The 21,569-nt window shown below is 44.8% G+C and overlaps 1 protein-coding gene across 2 annotated transcripts in view; it reads right to left on the bottom strand.

The window, feature by feature from the left end:
- Window positions 1–9,366: 9,366 nt before the first annotated feature.
- The window catches only part of LOC122383540 (carcinoembryonic antigen-related cell adhesion molecule 1-like), a 36,106-nt gene continuing 23,903 nt past the window's right edge, over window positions 9,367–21,569 (bottom strand). Inside the window, exons 2-7 of one of the 2 annotated variants that reach the window (XM_043370053.1) lie at window positions 20,836–21,062; window positions 16,170–16,300; window positions 14,594–14,798; window positions 14,226–14,353; window positions 12,778–12,949; window positions 9,367–10,753 (exon numbers count right to left, since the gene is read on the bottom strand). In XM_043370053.1, coding sequence (XP_043225988.1) covers window positions 10,620–10,753; window positions 12,778–12,949; window positions 14,226–14,353; window positions 14,594–14,798; window positions 16,170–16,300; window positions 20,836–20,896 — 831 coding nt within the window. In that variant the 5' untranslated portion in view covers window positions 20,897–21,062 and the 3' untranslated portion in view covers window positions 9,367–10,619. The remainder of the gene's footprint in view (window positions 10,754–12,777; window positions 12,950–14,225; window positions 14,354–14,593; window positions 14,799–16,169; window positions 16,301–20,835; window positions 21,063–21,569) is intronic. The other variant, XM_043370054.1, reaches the window with a different exon arrangement.

Raw genomic sequence — 21,569 nt, 5'->3', positions numbered from 1 at the left:
TGTTATGGATGTATGTGTAATTGTGTATGAATGACATTAGTGCTTAGGTGTGAAATTATGTTCAATAAAATAAACCATATTTGTACTAACCATGATCACGGGCTGCTTCATACCGCGATCATACTCATTGCCTGAGTGAGTGGGAAAAGGACGGTGTACGTTTGCTCGTACGTGTACTTTTTAGAGCGTCGAAGGCTGAACGAACCATGCTCATTATATCACTATTCTGATTCAAGCACTAGTTTTTATATGCTATCGATGCTCATTTTCTTCCTTTTTTATGTAAAACAGTTATAAAACACAGATATTTATTACAAGTAATTCTGTTTTTCCAATTTATCTATTCATCCCGCATCTAAACACTGAAACAGACAGACCCTGTGCGCGACACATGCATCGAGAACGTAAATTACAAACAATGATACTGTAATTATTATATTTCACAAGAAATCGCAGTGAATAACAGTATTCTCACAGTGACTAAGCATCAGTTTAGGTCATAGTGCATCGTGTCACTTAGTGCACAACTGAATCGAACTAGTAACATCTATCGTCAATGAGATTCCAACAGCTTTTAGTTCGCGTCTAGTGAGGCAATGTTCCCAATGCCCAATCATTTACAGCACTAGCCGACCGTCATCGGCCCGAAATCGGGCGAGATAGTGCAGCTCATGGTCGGATGAAACAAACGACCCATTACCAGAATTGCCCAATCTGGTCGGTAATGATTGAAGCCGTTAGCGATGAACGTGTTTGGCTTAGGCTTTGGGCGTATTTATTAAACGGCTTACGCTTCTCGACTGCGTGATCAGCCAAGATGTCTCCTTTAGTGCGATTCGGTTCGGATTTGACGCACATTGCCGTTGACGTTCAAACGCAAAAAGAACGATGTTCTTGACAAAAACGCAAACAAGCAAAGAAAAACACTTATGACTTGCGACAATTCCAGGAAAACTGAACATGCAGACCATTCTGTACCACGTTCGCGGACAGTAAACTTAATAAAACGTAACTACGTACTTAACGTCTAATCCGCAATGTAGATGAATCGTGGTCAACTTTCAGTGCAACAATGCTACGATCACAGAACGGTAGGAAATAAACTGTCAGGGTAAAAGGATTATTATTCTACTGGTTTTCAGGTACCACTGGTTATCAGTGGTGAATTATGCACCAGTACGGACATGGTGAAGCAGTTCATTTAAATAACCAAGCTCGTGCTTCCACTAACGCCCAGTCTCTCCCCACTTCTAATTCAAGGCGGAAGAGCCGGGTATTGAGGGCACGGCAGTGAGATTCTCGCTAATCAGTACCCGCCGCTCGGCAGTGCGCGGCCAATGAAATCCGAGTCGTTTACGATCGGCGGCGGCCGGTCGGACTCGACACGAAAATGAGCCGGCGACTGCCGCCTCTGGCCGCCGCCGCCCGAGCGCAGCCACCAGTAATTGTGAACACCGCGTAGCGCGCATACGCAATGAGCCGCTTGTCCACCGTCACCGCCGCCACCGTTATTGCTGTCACCACCACCATCGCCGCTACTGCAGCCACCGCCACCACCGCCGCCACCGGCACTAACATCACCACCGCCATCGGGCACTACTATCACCACCGCCACCGCCTGTTTTTAAAATGTTTAGTCTTTTAAATAATGATGATGATAAACATGTTTTTTTCAAAGATTGTTGCGATGTTGGCAAAAGTATGTTCGCTTCAAGGCACCGCAGTATGTATCTGTTGATGAGTAACAATTTTAACAAAAGCATAACAGCATGTCTTCCTTGGAGGCCAGTACTGAGCAGGGTTGTATACGACTCAATCAATAGCAATCAATTCAATCACGACAAATTTGGGAAACCAATCAAATCAATCAAGTCAGAGCAGTTTTCGGGAATTGATTCAATCGACTCAAACGCGACAATGAAAGGAATCAATCAACTCAATCAAACGACTCAAACCAAGACATACATTAGGTTTTTTGCCCCACCAACTTGGAAAAGTGTCCATAGCAGTCTGGTGTACCTACCCACCTACCTAACTACAGAAGAAACATAAAAATATTGCCATTTAAAATTATAAATTGCCATGCCATTCAAAGTTTCTATGTAATAAGGAAGGATACCTAGTGATGGACAGGTGGATCATGATATTGAGGTTCAATGGGTAGAATTGGAGCAGAAGTTTCATTTAATGGGTGCAAAATAACCCAGTAGTTGACTCGCCCCTTAACCCAAATCACCACCTTTCACCTAAAAGTTGTCAATTTAATTTGGGCCATAGTCCAACTCCATTTACACTAAATATCAGATATTGCAGTTGAAAGTTGGCTGCTCGGATTTTGGCAGTGTTCGTGATTTGGCCATTTACCCTACACCATGTCTATTTTAATGGATAATATGCATCAATAACATATTAACCATAGGGAAATAGAAATAAATATCTTACCTGCATGTGACGGTTTCGGTTAGACAGAGACTGACGGGCAGCCTGAAAAACCTGTCCACACAATGTGCATTTGGGACGTGGGATGTTGTCAGATTGGGAAGGAAGAGATTTGAAGTATTTAGCGGTCCACGACTCTGGACGTGGCATGTCAATGTTAGGTACCTATGTGAAGAATTCAAAACATTTTATTGCAATACAATTTGAAACTGTTAGGACTGGGGGATAGGGATGAGGATTAAAAATATATTTAAAAGGAAATGGAGAGGACAGGGACTCTGGAACCACAGGATAAGTTAAGGACAAAGGAAGTAGGAACAAGGATTAAAACGCGAAAACGACACGGTGCGACTGCGAAACAAGTTCTATAGCCTTGGCGAAACATAGAAAACGTTTTGCCAATAAGTATGCTAAGCTTTTATAAATCCTTATTCTACGTCTTTTGATTTTTTGGTAGGATGACGTCATTGATTATCATGTAGTATGGTAGATCATCATAAAATAAATCGGTTGTACAACACCAATTTCGTTTTAATTATTATTTCATTTGAAATAAAACCACTTAATAATATTCGGTAAAATATTTTAAGGAAAATGAAATATATTAAATATGTCATGCTTAGGCTCTCAGGAGAAAAGGATCAACAAACGTTCTGCTGCAAATTAAACAATGCAGCAAATTAGCTATTAATTAGGCACGTAAACGTAATTAGCGAGACGAAAACGGCGCTTTTGTTTCAGTTATTTTTGTAGGGGTTTCAGATATTTATAGAGTTAAGTGGGTTGTTTCTGAGGAGATGTGGAGCTGTGAATTATTAATAAATCACACTTTATTAGTATATAGGGCCTTGCACTTTATCATCTGGATTAAAAAAAAAACGTTTCCTGCTGAGTGCAGAAAGGTAGGTAGGTGCATCGCCAGGCTCTATCACCAGGATTGGAGCAGTTATTGCAGTTGAAAGTCAAAGTTGGCTGTTCATGTTTAGGCCCTGTTCTTTATTTGGCCATCTACCCCATATTGCAGTTGTGATGACAACTGACAAGCAGTTTTCAGTGTAGTTTTGTGATCTTTGATGTCATCAATTGGTGTCATTATTTTTCGTCAACTAAAACTTATTTGAACTTTCCATTCAATCGACTCAATCATACGAGTCACTCTAATTTTCGGGAATCAGATCAGTCAACCAGTCGCTAAAGTCAAACGAGTCAGTCAACCAGTCATCTCGAAAAGTCAATCGACTCAATCCAATCAACTCAAAATACGCGTTGAAACAAATCAATCAATTCAATCGACTTGATTGGTATACAACCCTGGTACTGAGACCATGCATGTTAAATTCACGACTTCCATGCTGCACTGTCTTGGTGCGGCCGATATACTCCGGTATCGGTTTTGCATTTCTGTGGAAACACCGCAGGAACTCATAAGTAGTTCTTGCTAGTCATTCATTCCCCAAAACTTATGATCATTTCCCACTGTTTGAATTAAACCGAGTTGGTGTATTTTACGACCTTTGCAGACCCATAGTGGAACATTTGCGTCCTTTTGACGACTGTTTGAAGAATTATTGAACGTGGAATATTGCGGCTACTTGCAGTGAATGTGGTGGAACTGTACCTATGTTTCATTGGTCCACCGGAACCGACTTCTGGAGCAGATGATGAACAGGTGAATTGAAACTGGACTCAGTCAAACCAAACCCGAAACGATTAATAAAGCAACGACTTTTCAAAACAGCTTTTGGCTCATTGAAATTACTCGATAGCATTCGTAGTGATCAACACCTAATTTCTGCTTAACTGCCATCGTTTTTTCTGCTATACAGGGTTGGGCAGATAAATTGGGACAAAATACATATTTGCATTTAGAACGCCGTAGCTTAGAAATTTATAAACATAGGCATTTCAAATTTGGATCACATATTGTCACACCAATTTTACACATTTTCACCAAATATGGTCACCGTGGTCCACCTGCATCAGTCCTTATCGGTGCCTGGACTGGCCGCACGCGCGGCGAGATCTCCCGTCTGAAATGGCTCGTAATTGTAGCCAACTGGCACTGCTGAGGCTCACCACAGGCACATGGGGACGTTCGTTAGACTCACCCGCAAAAACGCCCCAGCAACCAGAACTTGTGTGGGCTGAGGTTTAATGAGGAAGGGGGCATTTTCCCTTGGGTACAGTTTGCGGGATCCTCCGTTTCAGGAGATTTTGTATTTAATTTACTGTATGCCGGGGAGCTGACTCCTCGAAGAGCATCACTCCATGCAGGATGTTGCCTTCTTTCATCTTGTTGATTCGAACTGCCGGAATAATGGTTAGGTACCTTGTAATGGCGAACCCCCTCCCGATTCCGTAAAATAAGGGGGCCCCACGTGACCGTCAGAAGTCACCGAGTGGAATGCCTTCACCGATGTCTGCTGCATGCTTTTTGGAACTAAGATCACGTCTTCTTGGCTGGTTGCGATGTTACATGGTGTTTGCGGTTGTTCATATGTTCGGTTATGGGGATACCATCGTCGAAAAAGACCTGCACGTGCTTGCTCGCTTCTCCAAGCCCTTCAAGAGGAAACAATCTTTTTAACGTCACAGCTGCTTCAACATCTATGTTGACAGGTTGATATGCATCAATGCATAAGAGTACATGTTTGAGGTGCTGGTATATCGCTTTCTCATGGCGCGGCTACCTTCGTTGTAAGCTCGCGCCACTGTTTTCGCGAGGATCCTCTGATTTAACTGAATTTTGCCTTTTAGCCCCCCTGGAAAACCGGGGGAGCGGCCGGTGTCAATGTAATAGGTATGTAAGGATGAGTCAATATCATCTCTTCCTCCAACGTTTACGTCTGTTTGATACACACTACTTTCAGCCATTTGATGGAGCATAATTAGAGTATTGGCATGCATGTGCGCGCGGACTAAGTTGATAGTGGCTTGCTTAAGCCCACGTTCTGTGACCAGCCGGCTCAAAATTACAACGCAACCTGCATAAAATGGAAAAGTATTCATTAGCCTATATTTATGTTAAAAAATTATCTTTATCACTCAGAAAATAGTCGTTTTAGAGGAAGTTGAAATTCGTCCCAATTTATCTGCCCAACCCTGTAGTCTGATGAACTTGCAAAAAAAAAAAACACATTTGGATCATTTTAGGGTGTGTGGCAGATGCAAAAAAGTACATCAAAATGATCAAAGTACCGCACTCCCAAAGATGTGGGCGTTTCTTTCCATGCAGATCCGAGTAGTTACTGGGGACAATAAATCGACTTTGAGTTCGGCCCGTCGCGTCGGTCGGGCACCCAGATAAAACAGGCCATCACTCGTCCTCTGCTGATATATTGTTTTGGCGAGCCATCCGAGGCCATTGGAAACGGTCTTCACCGCAAACGCGATACTGGTGTTCGAATCACTGATCGAAAAAAAAGATAAATTTGATGCGTTTCAATCAGCTTCATACTGAAGAATGGTGGACGCCATCGGATGTGCGTGTTTTGAGCCACGAAAAGAAATTGTTAATTGTATAAAATGTTGCGTTGCATATGAAATGAAATCTTCCCAAAATAAAATGCACTCCTGCGACTACCCACAATAAAGCAAACAAATCACATAAAAAGGTGGCACAAGAAAACAAGAAAAAAAAGCATTTACGTCACGGGTGAATACCCTGTTGATTGGCCGGAAAGTGACCTTCTGAGCAGGGCTGCGGAGTCGATGGATTTTCGGCGACTCCGACTCCGACTCCGACTCCGGCTTTCAAAAACCAGCTCCGACTCCGACTCCGACTCCGGGCAGAATTGTCGACTCCGACCGACTCCAACTCCCGACTCCGACTCCGCAGACCTAGCAGGGCTGCGGAGTCGACAGATTTTCGGTGACTCCGACTCCGACTCCGGCTCGGGTTTCTAAAATCGACTCCGACTCCGACTCCGACTCCGGTCACAACTGTCGACTCCGACCGACTCCGACTCCGACTCCGACTCCGACTCCGCAGCCCTGCTTCTGAGAACGTCTTCCTATGACGCATGTCGCGGCATTATGCCGATTGAGACAGCCATGGCCATTGGTCAATTCGAGGAGCTGGCGACTCTTCGCCATTGACGCGTAATTGAAACTGGCTCGACTGGGACGAACTGCGCGCGATTGTTTCCGACGTTCCCGTCAGCCGCGTCACAGTCGAATAGGGCCATGCTCGGCTCCAGCGGTGCTGGTCGGACCTGACAGCCACTTTGGACCTCGCTAAGCCGCCGTTCTGGACGGCTAGACACGCCGGATGGCCACACGGGCAGGCATATTGATCTGCGGTGCGGTTCTGGCCTGAAGGCGGACTGTATTGGGTCCGACGGAGGTAAAAACAAAACGTCACTGGCCCGGGCTTGACGGCTACGAGCGCAGCGACCGTCCCTGGCGTTTGGCGAGAAATGGCAGCGCGATTGTGAATAAAATGGTTGAAAAATGTTGTGAAGTGAAAAGTAGGTTGCGGATGAGTTCAGCGTTGAATTGATCGCACATTTTATTTTTATTTTGAATATGTTTATAAACTCGCATAAAGTCCACGTCGTATCGCAACTCTCGCTATTGAAAAAAAACATCCCTCGTCGAAGTCAATTATTTCTTGTAGAGACATCCCATCGTCGGTCCTATCTCCCCTCCTGTCTGATGTTTCATTTATGCTGTTATTCGTGCTCCGAATATCCCCGCCGGCCTTTCCGTCCGTTTACCAGCCGCCGTATGCGGCTCGCTGTTTTCCGGCGGCCGCCGAGCTGGGCGGTTGACGTCGACGGCAGCGCGTCCCTCCCTCCTGTGTCCGGTGGTGGGTACGTCGCTGGCGGCAGCTCGGCGACGGCCAATATCGGACAGCGTCGGCAGCGCGCGACGCATGCTGAACGGACGGCGCTCGGCAGGGACAGGGTGGGACGGTCCGCCGCCGGGTACGGGACAGGTGTATGTGTGTGCACATCAAACAGAGCGCGCGGTGCAGGGCGGCCATTCATGGCGAAGGAGATGGACGGTCCGTGCGGCGGGTATATTTAGATCACGATACAGGCGGCCAGGCACGACCCGCTTGTAGTCCATAAAGCGCTATATTTACGTCAAATGAATGCAGGGTATGGTGAGGGTGATATATATGCAAAGCAGAAGAGGTGGCTTGTAAGGAGTTGGATAGACGTTATTTATAACATAACCAATGGGCATATGCGTGCACGGGTGTTTTTCTGCTGCATAGGAAGAATGCAATTGTTCATCGACAGCATCATCAGTCGTTGAATGGTAAACATTTTTGGAGGCACCGTAGTGTTCTTCGAGTATGGATCAATAGATACAAATGGTGTGACGCATTCGGGCTAGTGCCGCTTCATTCGCTATTTTAAACAATATGATCATACCGTTCAACAGTTCAGGGAAATAATATGGGCATAAGTGAAATGCTCAAAGCAGCTGTTGACTTTGAGCACACGGAGGCGTTACATGGAGACCATAACATCGAAACTGTCAATAACATGCATAGAGTTCCACGAACCAATTGTGATGCATGACGCAGAGCTCTGTGCTTCGAACGTGTGCGTAACAAGGCTCCAACCCTGTTTATTGGAAAGTTATACACTTGTCCAAAGTCTGAACTGTAGCTCAATCGAAAAATTGGACTTTGGATAAAATACTGGTGAACATGTGTAAGGCTGAAAGCAATCGATGCATATAGCGCAAAAAATTAACCCGGCAGGCGGTGGGCCTCCCGGCCACCTTCCGCGCGGTGGGGGGGGGGGGGGGAGGGCATTTTTTTGCCCCCCCCCGTATCTCCGAAACTACTGGACGGATCCGGAAAATTCAAACAGCTATCGTCAAATTTGTCGAGGGAAACCAAATTTCATTGACCTCGAGGTCACCGATGACGTCACAGGTCATGTCAAAGATAAAATGTTTCACCGTTCACGGGGCTTCTAGGGAAAGCGCTATAACACCAAGTAAAACGCATTTTGTCGAAGATCAGCGATAGGGCGTCAATTGTCTAGTACATAGTTGCTATTAGAGGTCACTGGTCATACCAGGTCAGGTCACAGGTCAGGTCACCAAAGGTCACCAAGGGTCACCACATAAACCCAACTTTACTAAGGTTGTGCGATGCATGTTTTATGGCCAGTTTTTCATTTCCAACTCAATGGTGTTGGTTATAAGACCATCAGGTACGGTTTAGGTCATTTTCTGGTGGAAGTCAGGTCAAGGTCAGGTCAAAAAAGGTCAAATTTCAAAGTTGATATTTTTGCATAAAATGGGTATTGATTCGATGCAGCTCGTCACGGGGAGTCTAATGGTGGTCTTTGTTTTGCGCTACGAGGTCTAGAATTGCTAAAAAGTTGAGTTTGAAAATTTGACATCATCAATTTTGAACAGTTTTTTCGCTATAACTTGGCCAAAAAAGAGGTATCGATCTCAAATTTGGTATGTAGATAGAAGGCGGAAGGGACTATTACATATCTTCCGGTTTTTTCGAAATTCAAAAAACTTTTTGGATTTTTCGGCTATTATATTCAAAAAATATACTTTTCGATTTTTAGGGGTCAAAATCCAAAATTTTTAAAAATCCGAGATTGCAGTTTTGTAGCCCTCTAAATTCTACACCTTTTATGTTGAAATATTTTTTCTGTATCTCTAAAGCTGTAGGCCTGACAGCTCTTCTCGCGAAACCTTTTTTTGGGTCGAAAATGACAGAAATGACGTCACTCTGACGTCATTAGCGTCCAACCTATCATAGCCTTTGGAAAAATTTTGGTCACAATGTGCAATAGCTATTCACGGGAGGGTACTGAAAGTTTGGTGACGATCGGCGCAGCGGTTCTCGATATATATCGAAAAAAACTAAAGGGGGGCAAAAAAATGTCCCCCCCCACCGCCTGGAAGGTTAATCAACATAATGCATTTCAAAGCAAATGCTCTTCTGTTATTTATTTATATTTACGAGGCACGATGTGTTACAAAAATTAAACGGTATTTACCCTCGCGGATAGTGTCGCATCCTTGATCATTAGGTATTGAATATTTCATTTCCAAACAAACCCCTGACATTTTTTGTTAATGGGCGCAAACAATGACCACGTATTTCACATCACATACCTACATTACCCGAGAAAATAACACCCTGCCATGTTTACAAAACATCATGCCATTTAATTTCACATTCGTATATGTAATATCAGTCGAATGCATCATATCATACCAGTCTATCGGTCAAGGCATACCAGTCTCGTGTGCATTGCAATTTGCAACTGCCTGGCTAGCCTCTGTTGCATCATGGCATACCTGTCTCGCACGCATCTCGACATCAAACTAGCAAGTGTCTGATAGATTGATGCATTGCATTATCAAGCATCACGCGATGTCTTTCACACAAACGGCGTGATAAGCTATGATACATCCCCTTAAGTCATTTGCTGAAGCATTACACATATCATGTCAGCCTATGAAACATATGCATCAGTCTCTGGCACACAGACATATTCACAGTCCACATCTGATACCGCTACCTCAATACGCTACATCAATACGTTTGCAACGGAATGTGCTTTTGATTGCAAATTGCAGGCCGCTTAGCGGCCGCCGCATCCCGCTGCGTCATCGATAACGCCGCTATGATATCCGACTAGAGATGTCAATCGGATACCAACTTTTTGGTATACCGATACCAAACCGATACCAACTCGGTATTTGGTATTTCAATCCTAATGTGTTTGGTATTTTGTTGGTATCATGAACCCTTGCTAATGTTTAAGAGGCTAGAAATCGGTAAAAAGTTGGTATTTTCCTCATGTTCCCAAGTTGGTTTGGTTTCGGTATTTCTCCATGGTTTTGGTTGGTATTTGGTTTGGTATCGGTATTCCGATTTTCCGTAATTGACATCACTATATCCGACACACGATCCCGCCGGGAGGTCACACTCACTAGCCGGCGGGCAAGCACTGAGATCAGTCGACTAGCGGGGAATGCAGGCAGCTCTTTGGTTTGCTGACGTCATGAACGTCAAGTTGTGACGCATATTGTGACGTCATTCACGCAAGGCAACGTCACACACGCATCACTGGACACTGGTTATCATGTTTCTCCTCTCGTTGCGTCAAAAGCATCAGTTTTATCTGCGCGGGCACTTCACTGAGACGCTGTAGCCTACGGCAATGTCAGGCAACACAAGTTTATAGAGTCTCCAACGGATGTTTCTGCTCTGCCAGCCATCTTGTAGCGAAGATGATAAGTGCTGCGCTGAGAACAGCGCTCCCTCCCACCGTGATCGAGGCTGAGCTGGTGGTGCGCGCAGCCGGATTATTGTCTGTTGGAGAAACGACACGGCATTGTTAGGAAATAGGCGGTTGCGCCGGCAGTGCTATTTCTCTCGGCAGGTCAGGAGATATTTGATTTGAGTTTATCAAACCTTGTTATTCTATTTCTTTTCTTTTCTTAATAAAATCCCTTTTATTCAAATAGGCAAACGACTGGTGGAAAACGCATCTGAAAAGGTAGCCGCCATTTCCAAGCGCCCGCCTCAGACCAGACCAAGCCAGCTTTCCACCCTACTCCCCCCCCCCTAACCGCCCCCGTCGCGATGAGCGTGGGCAGTCGGTCTGGCGCGGACGATCCCAGCCTGGCCGTCCCGCTGATGGTCCCATGAGCGGCGGCACTGAGCGACTCCAGATGGCAGCCCGTTGGACGGATGGAGCCGCTATCGTGCCGCGGCCAGCGCTGTTGACCGACAGAATGGCCGCCATACCCCGGCGGACAATTTGGGAACTTTGCTCGCTGATGACGCCGCGTGCACGATCCAGACGCCGCGGCGGCAGAAATGACGCGGCACTGGCGTGTTTCCGGTTAGAAGAAGCCTTGAAGAAACCTTCCAAATAGAAGCCTTGAAGGTATCCTAAAAATTATTGAATGCAACGGCGAAACCGACAATATGCTGTATCAAACACAAACTCAAGCTTGAAATGCCGTATGCCAAATACGACATTGGCATCTGAATGGGTATCAGATACCTATGTAAAAAAAAAAAAACAGATTGGCTTTGGCGAGCGTCATTCAACGCATTCGGAAGATACCAAACCGTATAGTCGTATGTTCAATATCAAAGGCCTTATCAATGGAGTAAATGAGCACCGAAACACAAAAAGTAAGCCTCAGGGCGTTTCTGATATACCCAAACAAGTTTTGCCTTGATATGTTGGGGTCGAGAGACTATGACTATATACAGAACGAAATTCCATTCAGTGGAATGTTGTCAACAACACTGACTAATCGAATGGCAAGCACGTATTTATAACGACATTACGCTATTTATTGTATGAGATGTGTCTGGATGTTTCTGGTATAACTGAATCGTGATTATTTTGTCATGTTTCACACATTAATCAAATATTGATTCCAGACTCCAGACCCCAGAAGCTGTTATGCAAAGAAATTGCTAAATGTTTAGTTTAGATGCTGGAACAACAAACAAGCTACATTGAGCTGCGAACAAACATTTGAGCAGTATGACATTTCAAAATAGTGAACTTTTCCAGCATGACCTCCTCCTGAAACTTCCACGTTGCATTGCCATTCTTTGCGCCAGATAAATTAGCTATATTTGTGACAACTTCTGAAAAATGACTCAATTTTCGTAGGCACTAGCCGAGCAGTGTATCAGAGAGTTGTGTGGTGCCTGGCATGTGACAGCGCAATCCTCACGGTCCACTCCGAGCGTAATCCCGTGTATGTATGTGGCGGCGCGGACGTCCACTTATCCATGGGACAGTGGACAGCATCAGTGGGCGAGAAAGTAATCACCGCGATGCATTCCGTGACCGTCTTGGTGCGATTTCATCAGAGCTTTCACTAGGAAACGAAGCAATACAATCAACATACGCATCACCATAGAAACATATCATTTTTCAGAATGTTTATCATTCATTCAGGAGTGCTAACACCCTTACTTGGTCACTTCAGCCTATTACATAGAGAATGCAAGTCATGTGTTTGATAAGTAAAAATGATAAGATCAACTCACAAACAAACCTGCTCACTCATCAAACCAATTCACTAGACTAGCAGACCAACTCACATGTAACCAGTCTACTGACTCACAGTTTTAACGACAGACCCACTGGGCTCGACCGACTATCAAACTCACTGACCAGCTAGCTCACATGCTCACAGATCGACTCACTAGTCAAGAAATCATCTCATCAGAGTCGCAGACCAGCCTACATGCTCACAGATCGACTCACCTGTCGAGGGAGCAACTAATCACACGAGTCTACTCCAAGATTCAACTCACAAACTCACGGACTCACGGACTCACGGGCTCACGAGCAGACTCACCGGCCAGTACGTGTACGGTGATTTTGGCGTGCTCGAGCCCATCCGGATCGCAGTAGTAGGTGCCCGAGTCGGCCGGTTGGACGTGACTGATGAGCACAGAGCTCACTGTGCGGCGGAGTTCATAGAAGGTGCGTACTCGAACTCCCGACCGTGACCGGTCAAACTCCACCAGCTGAGGGTGTCACAGAGAGGGCTGGTCAAACTATACAGTCAGATGGCGTGTAAAGGGAAGGGGGGTCAAAATACACCATGAGCGGGGTGTGGAAAGAGGTGACTGGCCAAAGCACACTACTTGGGGGTGTGAGAGAGAGAGAGAGAGAGAGAGAGAGAGAGAGAGAGAGAGAGAGAGAGAGAGAGAGAGAGAGAGAGAAAGAGAGAGAGAGAGAAAGAGAAAGAGAGAGAGAGAGAGAGAGAGAGAGAGAGAGAGAGAGAGAGAGAGAGAGAGAGAGAGAGAGAGAGAGAGAGAGAGAGAGAGAGAGAGAGAGAGAGCTGGTCAAAATACATTAGCTATTGGTGTATAGGAAGGCTGCGGGGAGGCTGGTCAAGTTCGAATGGCTGCAAGAGCTTAAAAAAGACGAGCACGACAAATTTTTGGATTATTCGTTTCCATAAAATCCAGACATATCTTTTACTCTGCTCTGCAATCAATTTTATGAATGATAAATGTATTCGAAAGTGTTTCCGTTGGTTGTTGATGAAAACACGTGCGCTCTGGCCAAAGTTTGTCGGCGTTGCGCTCTCCACCCACACGGTTGCTGCCGTAACCCGGAGAGTTTATTAGACAAACGGAGTTCTAAATCCAGCCATTCCAGTGTTTATGCTGTTGACGAAATGGCCGAGTGTGCTGATAGGACAGGTCCCAGCTCTAATAAACAAAGATTAGAGAATGGTTGTGTCTGTAGTGGCATAGTTATGATCCGTAAAATTAAATACCGTCAAAACAGACCTTGAGCTGCTAAGGATCATATTCTCGCTTTATTTGAGCCAATGCGGTCGCTATAAAACGACGCTGCCAATGATCAGCGAAGAAGCGTGAAATTAGCAGCAGACAGGTTTTGATGGATAGGTCCGCTGCGATTTCTTGCCTTTATCATAGCTTGTTACATGCTAGGTGGCACTTTCAAAGGGCACTAAAGGCGCCAGGGTACGAATAAAAACAAACTGCAGCCTACGCCGCTAAAGAGTATTTTACCTTGGGTGTTTGCCACTCGACAGTGGCCTGAGTTTCTTTTGATGGCGACGCGTTAAAGTTATTTGAAAATAAAAATTCAGCCAAGATCTTGGTGATGTATTTTCAATTTTATGTTTGGCAGTTCAGTTCTGATTCAGTTGTGAATTCATAGTTCTCCAATAAAACTTATGAATTTTTAGATTAAACTGTAAATTGGACGTAAGTATTTGAACATTGAATAATGATGAAAAGAGCTCATTACTCAGCAGACATTTACCTTGTTTTCGTGCGTCCATCGCACGTTTTCCGGCATTTTGTGCGCCCGACGAATAACACAGGTCAGGTTGACTGAGCTCCCCTGGTGTATGAACAGCTCCGGACCACCGATAATTTCCACCTGAGGGTCTGAAAACAGAGAAATTATGGCAGGTCAGGACTCAGTCATTAGGTGGAACTTTGCAAACCGTAATCCGATAAAAACAGGTCATCAATAATGATATACTGCAACGTAAGCTCTCTTCTACTGAATGACGAAACGGTCATAAAAATGTAATTAATCTGTAACACACTCCAAATTTCCCCAGTCCCTGTCAGGGCTAGTCAGCTAACTGTCGCCAGAACACCAGCGAAGAAGTGCACGCTCACCGACAACATGGAGATAAAGGTTGTGTGAGACGGGCGGCGACGTGCTGATCTGGCAGAAGTACCAGCCGGCGTCCGAGGCCCGCACGGACAGTATGCGCAGGCCCCAGTCCTGGCTGTACTCCTGGTGCAGCGGCTGGAACCGGCGGTCACTCGCAAACAGTATCAGACCGACGGCCAGCACCTCGAACCCTCGGCCCCACGATACCTGCGGACGGAGGTGGCCGGAGGTGATGGTGAGCGGAACATTTATCCCAAAGCGGACGGAGATGATTGAATACTCCCGCGAATTTCATGGTATCGTCTGAAGGACCACAAAGATATGTTCGGTTGCATAGATAACATGAATAACATGAATTGTTATAAGCAACAACTTACAAAGTTGCTCATATTCGACTTACATTAGATACAACCTGATTGATCTCGGATACATTTTTAAAACATTTCATCCGTAACCTCGACTAGTATCTGTACTTTTGATCGATTTTAAGTTAAACTTCAATAATAACACTGCTATAAACACTGTTATACGTTTTTTTTTTTGTTCCGATGCACTCTTATATAACCATGAATAGCAGCGGTTTTAATATATGAAAATGGTCGGGTATAGGGATGGGTGAGGCTAAATAGAAAATAACATCAAATCATCAAATGGCATCTCATATTTACAATCAGATTAGATATGCGCATTGTGCAGGGTTCAGCATACATTTTAGCGATAAAACGACTGCTGCCTGGAAACAATGTTATTGGGTCGTGTGCTGCATTTAAAAGTTCTTTGAACAATATCTTATAAAATATTGCAAGCATTAAAATCCCTCACAAGTCTGTTCACAGCAAGAATAATGAAAATCATCACTCATCTGTCTTCTCACAACAAGAATAGTTGAACTAATCACTAATCAGGATTGTAGAGAATGTAGAGACAAGCTTCCACTAAAAAAGAGTTGGATCAAATAGCTTACATTGATTGTATGAAATCATCTAAAGCTAAATATTTCAGAGCTAACCCGAAGGCAAATGCATTGTATATATATATATATATATATATATATATATATATATATATATATATATATATATATATGAAACGCATGCCCATCAAGAAAACCAATCTCAGAAATACGTCTAATCCTGCGTTTGTCCTCTGGCGCAGTATATATTTTTGAGGCTGCATGCATACCACGGTACACGCGTATGCGTATGCACGCACAGTGACACCACGGTATTTATCACGCATGCATATTTACACCTAACCGTCTGACTCCAGTCAGACGGGGTCAGCTGCAGCTCTCCGGAGTTGGGCCGTGCGAACTAGGCGACTAGGATAGAGTGCGCGCCTGTGGGTGACCGAGAAGGGTGACCTGCTGTCCTTCTGGCAGGCTTGCATTGTAAGTATTGCCCCTGGGCGAGCCTTGTGGCGCCCCCTGATATTGAGCCCGTGGCAGGTGCTGAGGCAAGCCCTGCGGCTAGCCTAGGAGTGTCCCCTGATAACGGACCTGCAGCAGGCGCTGTGGTAGACCCTGACCCCTGGGAAGGTCAGGGTGGGTGCGGTGTCGGGCGGGCAGCATTCACTTACTACCTGGCGCGCAGTCAGTCGTCGGACGCGGCAGTTGAGGATGGCAGAGCCGTTCACTCGGGCAGTGACGTTGCCAGAGTGCTCTTTGATAAACTCGGGCGCTGCCAGGGCTGATGGCGATATTGAGGCACCTGTGAAAAAGAAAAAGTAGGTCAGCGCGTTTGTATGAGAAGTATCGAATCACTTGTGTTTGATTGAAGTTTTGCATTGCAATAACGCGATTAAAAAAAAAAAACGAGGTAATTGAATAACTCCCCAGCGACCTTTTGTGGCGGAACGTTTCACAGGATTCGTGCTTATCTGCTGAGACAGATAAAACGTAAAAAGGAGTGGAAAACTCGCCGCATACTCGTATTTTCCCCTGCGAGTCGCACGGTAGTTCCGCACACCATGGCTGTAGCGATACGAGCAACACAAATGAGCGCAGTATCAACAAAAGGTGCTCGAAAACCAGTCGCCGTGGCGTCCACCGTCTCGAAATGGCAGCACCATTGAAGACTTTATCACGACGTTTTACAGAAAAGCCTTCCCAGAAGTTTTGGCCGACTACTGGCGAGAAGCGAAAAGAATACCTACGCCAGCACATTGCAAAATAATTTCCAACAGTGATAAAAGTTTGAGATAGGAGCGCATCTGCAAACACCGTGAACTCTAGAACTGAGTAAAAGTGGGGCGAGATGAATTCAACCGAATCCAGACGAGTGTTGCAGTGTACCAACATGCTTCTCCTCAGCTGTCCTATCTGAGCATCTGACGTGTTTTGGGATAATCTCCATGCGCAGAGGCTATATCATGAAATAAAAATGGGATTGCACATTGATTGCCCGCTTTGAGCTCATCATTGGCATTGCATACCACCTATTACGCGGGGTCGTCAGGCATGGCGCAGGCTTACAGTGTCCTGGAATTTTGCTACCTACCTCTGCACTTAACATGGGTCTTATCCATGTTACATACATCCATGTTACAACACATAGGAACTGTAGAGGCCCTTGATTATTCGGGCGGTAAAGAATCTCGGAAAGCACATGCAAGATAGTTGCTATCATTTTTTTTTTTTTTGAACAGCGCTATCAAAAGATGTTTGGTAATTGCTTTAAATGGTAGGTATGAATTTCATTTACCTGCAATCCGCAAGTCGCAATCTACTCAGGATAATTGTGCTATGGTTCACTAAAATGTTGCCTGCCTGACTACCTTGGCTTCTTGGACTTCAGAGACTAGACACTCAAGTTCAGGCACTACAGAGAATGCTTCTGCAGAGAGCTGAAAAGTTATCATTTGTTCTTCAGATCGCGATAAGAATGAATTAACCCTCGCCCGCCGCACATGCCATTTTCCCATCCTAGAACGCACATGGGGGAGGGGTTGCCACCCCCCGCGCCATTTCGTTCCTTTTGGAGATAGAGCTTAGCAGTAAAGACCAAACAAATTCTTTGGGAAGAGACAAATCTAATGATCACTTTAATGAAAAACAATATCAAATTCTTATCTGTATTCAATGTAAACGCGTTTCGATTATTTCTTTATCAATACATTGATACAATACAGATTATGTATTGTATCAATGTATTGTATCAATGTATTGATAAAGAAATAATCGAAACGCGTTTACATTAAATACAGATAAGAATTTGATATTGTTTTTCATTAAAGTATACATTTGTCAAAATGAACAATAAACAAATCTAATGATACCCAGTTTTACCTTCTCAGGTCAGTCATTGACCTTCCAGGTCAGGTCAAACTAAAAAATGTTGCTGTTTTGGGTCACCGTTGGATATCAAGTGCGCTGCTTAACATATACCGATGACGATGCTGTTTTCTGGTGCCAAGCCAGCTAGAACCTCTTTGTCACACTACCCGACCAGATGTTTGCTGCTGAGGTTATTTCAGGTCAAGTTAGGTCAAGGTCAATTATATGTGTTTGTAATTTGTATGTCTGTGTGTGTCTGTGTATATAATGATGAGTGCACCGATTGTTTTTGTGTCCTATATTACATGAAATCATGATCTGAGAAGCTTTTACTAAAAATGCAGTCAAAAAAAAATCACAAAAAGTAAATTCAGCTTGCCTAAAACGCAATTATCTTAGATAACCTAGGTTGACCTTAACCCTGACCTTGACACCTGTACATCGTCGAACAACATGTTCCATGATAGGTGTGATGTAAGACTGGCAAAAAAGGCCGAAATCAAGGTGTCAAAAGCTCACAAGGCCCATGGCAAACGCAAAATGTTGAGAATTGGCCATTTGGGTCATGACATGACCTGAAAAACAAGTTCATATCTCCAAAACCAAAAATCACAGAAACTTGAAATTTTCAGTGAACATCAAGAAAGGATAGAGGAGCAGCTATACGAAAAATCAGCCTTCTAGCTCTAAAAATGTTGAGTGCAGAGCAGAAAGACTACCTGGGGGGGTGGCAACTACCCCCCACCCCCACCCCATGTGCGGGCGAGGGTTAATAGATAACCTTTTTCTTTTAACTGCAGGAAATAAAAAAAATATTCAAAAAACCCTGTGATTTTTTTTTTACTTCCCATAGGTCGGAGCAAATGTTTATTATTTATTCTTATTTGTTATTGAACACTAACGTAATAAAACTAAAAACAACTAAACTGTCAACTAAAATGTATTCCTATGCTTCCGTCACTGAAGCCTTCTCAACAGGCACTATTTCAGCATTGCTCGCCGCACTTGGCACGTAGGCATATGCACGTATTTACACTGTGCGCTGTGAAGAAGAGATTGATTCATTTTCATGCAGTCTTCAAGTGCCGACCGAGCCGACTGAATAACGGTCCGTTCTGGATGTTTTCCAGATGGCAGTTGAGCGCGCGAGAGAGACGACCTCTGCTCTGCTCAGGTCATGAACCCTCCTTCAAACAGGCGAAACAAACAGACCCACAGACCGACAGACAGATAGACAGACCGACAGATGAGGGAGCCGAGGCGTCACCCGCTTCGGTGGGGTGCGGCGGCTGGCGGACGAAGGGTATGAGTAAAAATTATAGCGGTATTAGGAGGGTACCTGAGCTTACCGCCCGATATTTAATTGATAGCAATGGTGATTTGATGGCTGTACAATTTCTGCCTTCAAACAGTTCTGACGGTCGATTCATAACGATTTGTAATTTTATTGTTGTTTATAGTTTCCATTGTCACAGAAGTTGATGATAGTTGTTTTCGGAAGCTGCTGCAGATCAATTCACCTTTGATCGAACTGTGTGCCACACTGCTCTGTTTTGGGCGACATTGCACCGCTCCAGACGGACCCGCTCCCAGTGTTGATCTCGCCTGTCGCCTGTTGTTGGGCGACGGCCCAATTTCACGGGCGGTAGACGGCCCGGCAAACGACCAACTCGCAATAGTGCAGATTGCAGTTCTGTAAATAGCATGCACAGAGGCCAATTGCTCCGCTACTTTAATATTGATTAAATTGCAGGCAGCGTTTTGTTTCTTATTGTTTTTCGCAAAGTGGGGAAGAACAAAACTGTATGTACAAAGATTATCGTTCAAAATGTTAACAACTTAATATTTTACTATTGTTTAATTCATGAAACGGAGTGAATCGCTTCTTCTCGGACACCTGTAGTACCCACCCACTACCCAACGAGAGTTGTCCCGAGTTTTGTATAAATGACAGCTCCGGCGTTGCCGATCTGGAGCGAGTCGCGACCCTTTATCGCCACTCGTCGCGACTTATCGCGACTTGGGAAAACGCGACTTGGGAAAGGAACGAAGTACAAGAACAAAAAATGCCTTTCTCTCAGCCTCGAGCCCTCTGTCCTGAGATATATGTGGGTAGCCATGATCTTCACACATGAAGGACACTTTGGATTTCAGAGAGGATCCTGAACTGGATATATCTTTCTAGTTGAGGTTTATTTGCCATTATGTCTACAGTGCAGGGATATTTCTATCTCACACTGTTCTGAGATGCAAAGATAAGAATTTGTTATCTCTGCATCTCTCTGAGATGCAAAGATAAGGTTTCGAGGGTTCATAGCCAAAAATCAAGAGTTCAAGTGATGATATGGGTCAATAACCGAACGACAATTTTAATGGCTGTTTATGTACGAAACTTATGAAATAAAAACAAATTACTTTAAATCTTTTTTTTACATAGATGAAAACATTTAAATATAATATTTAATTAATTAAGAATAAACCTCAACATAGAAAGATATAGGATTCCTCATGGCTCACTCGTGGAAGATAGGATATCTTTTCCTCGCGTGTTACAGAAAAACCTCGCTCCTTCGTCGCTCGGTTTTTCAGTAACCCGCTTGGAAAAGATATCCTTATCTTCCACTCGGAGCCATGAAGAATCCTCTATGTATAGTCCGGTGCAGTCCGTAATGGAGGGCAAGATTATCCGTGCATTTTCTATTTTAGCAAGGATTGGTGAAGCCAATTCGAAGGGTTGATCAGCAGGCTAAGATGGAAACTGCTGATGCAAAACTTCGCTAAGGCTTGAGCTGTATGTTCCATGCCAAATAAAGGCGTCTTTTTAACGACAATTTATAAATGACAACGCCTAACAACATCAAACATGATACCACAGATCATCGTCCCACTGTCATCTCCATTGCCATTAACGTCAACATCGTTATCATCATCATCATCAGCATGCTCCATGACAACGTCAGGATCACTGACCTGCGAGCGATATGGCGAGCGTCAATAGCAGGACGAAACCGGATACCCCTAGTGACGTCATCACGCAGCTCCTCAGTGACGTCAGCAGGGGACGGCAGCGGTGGCTGCCTCCACAAACAGGGCAGTCGTTCCACGTCTTACTATTCCAGGTATCGGTGACGGGTAGAGTAGGGTTGACACCAGGCTGCTGCTAGGCTGTCACTTCGCCTCTCATATGACAGTCGCCGCTGTGAAATGATGCAGAAACGATGGGTTAGCAATGGTAAGGAAGTCACACAGTCAAAACAGTCACCTGTCATATGTAGAGTAACAGGTGGCAGGTGCATCTAGTTTTTGTCTTTTAGTTGGTCAGGGTCCCGTCCACGGTGTGAAGAATAGCAATATAAAGTTATTTGAGTTGAGTCACGGATACTATAACAGGTTCCTAATGCAACAATAGACCGAGCACAGCCAATCACCAAATTACCACAACTGTCTCCCTTGCTCACTTGGTTGGTTGACTCTCCACCAATTCTTAGCTGAGTGCTGAGAGTCAGTAGTCAGGACTCGATGTCAGACTCGGGGTCAGTCACACACCAGTCCCACAGCCGGTTATTTAGTGGCGCGGCTCCGAGTACCTCGTTCGCAGTCCAGAGGCAGAGGGCACTGGGCACTCTGACAGAAGTGTCACACGCGGCGACTGTTTGAGAGCGGGAAGACGCATGCGAGCACTAACCGTCCCAGCGCGCCGTCAA

This window comes from Amphibalanus amphitrite, unplaced genomic scaffold (genome assembly GCF_019059575.1).
Source record: "Amphibalanus amphitrite isolate SeventyFive unplaced genomic scaffold, NRLGWU_Aamphi_draft 000166F_arrow, whole genome shotgun sequence".
NCBI classification, from domain to species: Eukaryota; Metazoa; Arthropoda; class Thecostraca; order Balanomorpha; family Balanidae; genus Amphibalanus; species Amphibalanus amphitrite.
Note: the sequence above shows the minus strand (reverse complement) of the source record. Positions and strands in the feature narration are given on the sequence as shown.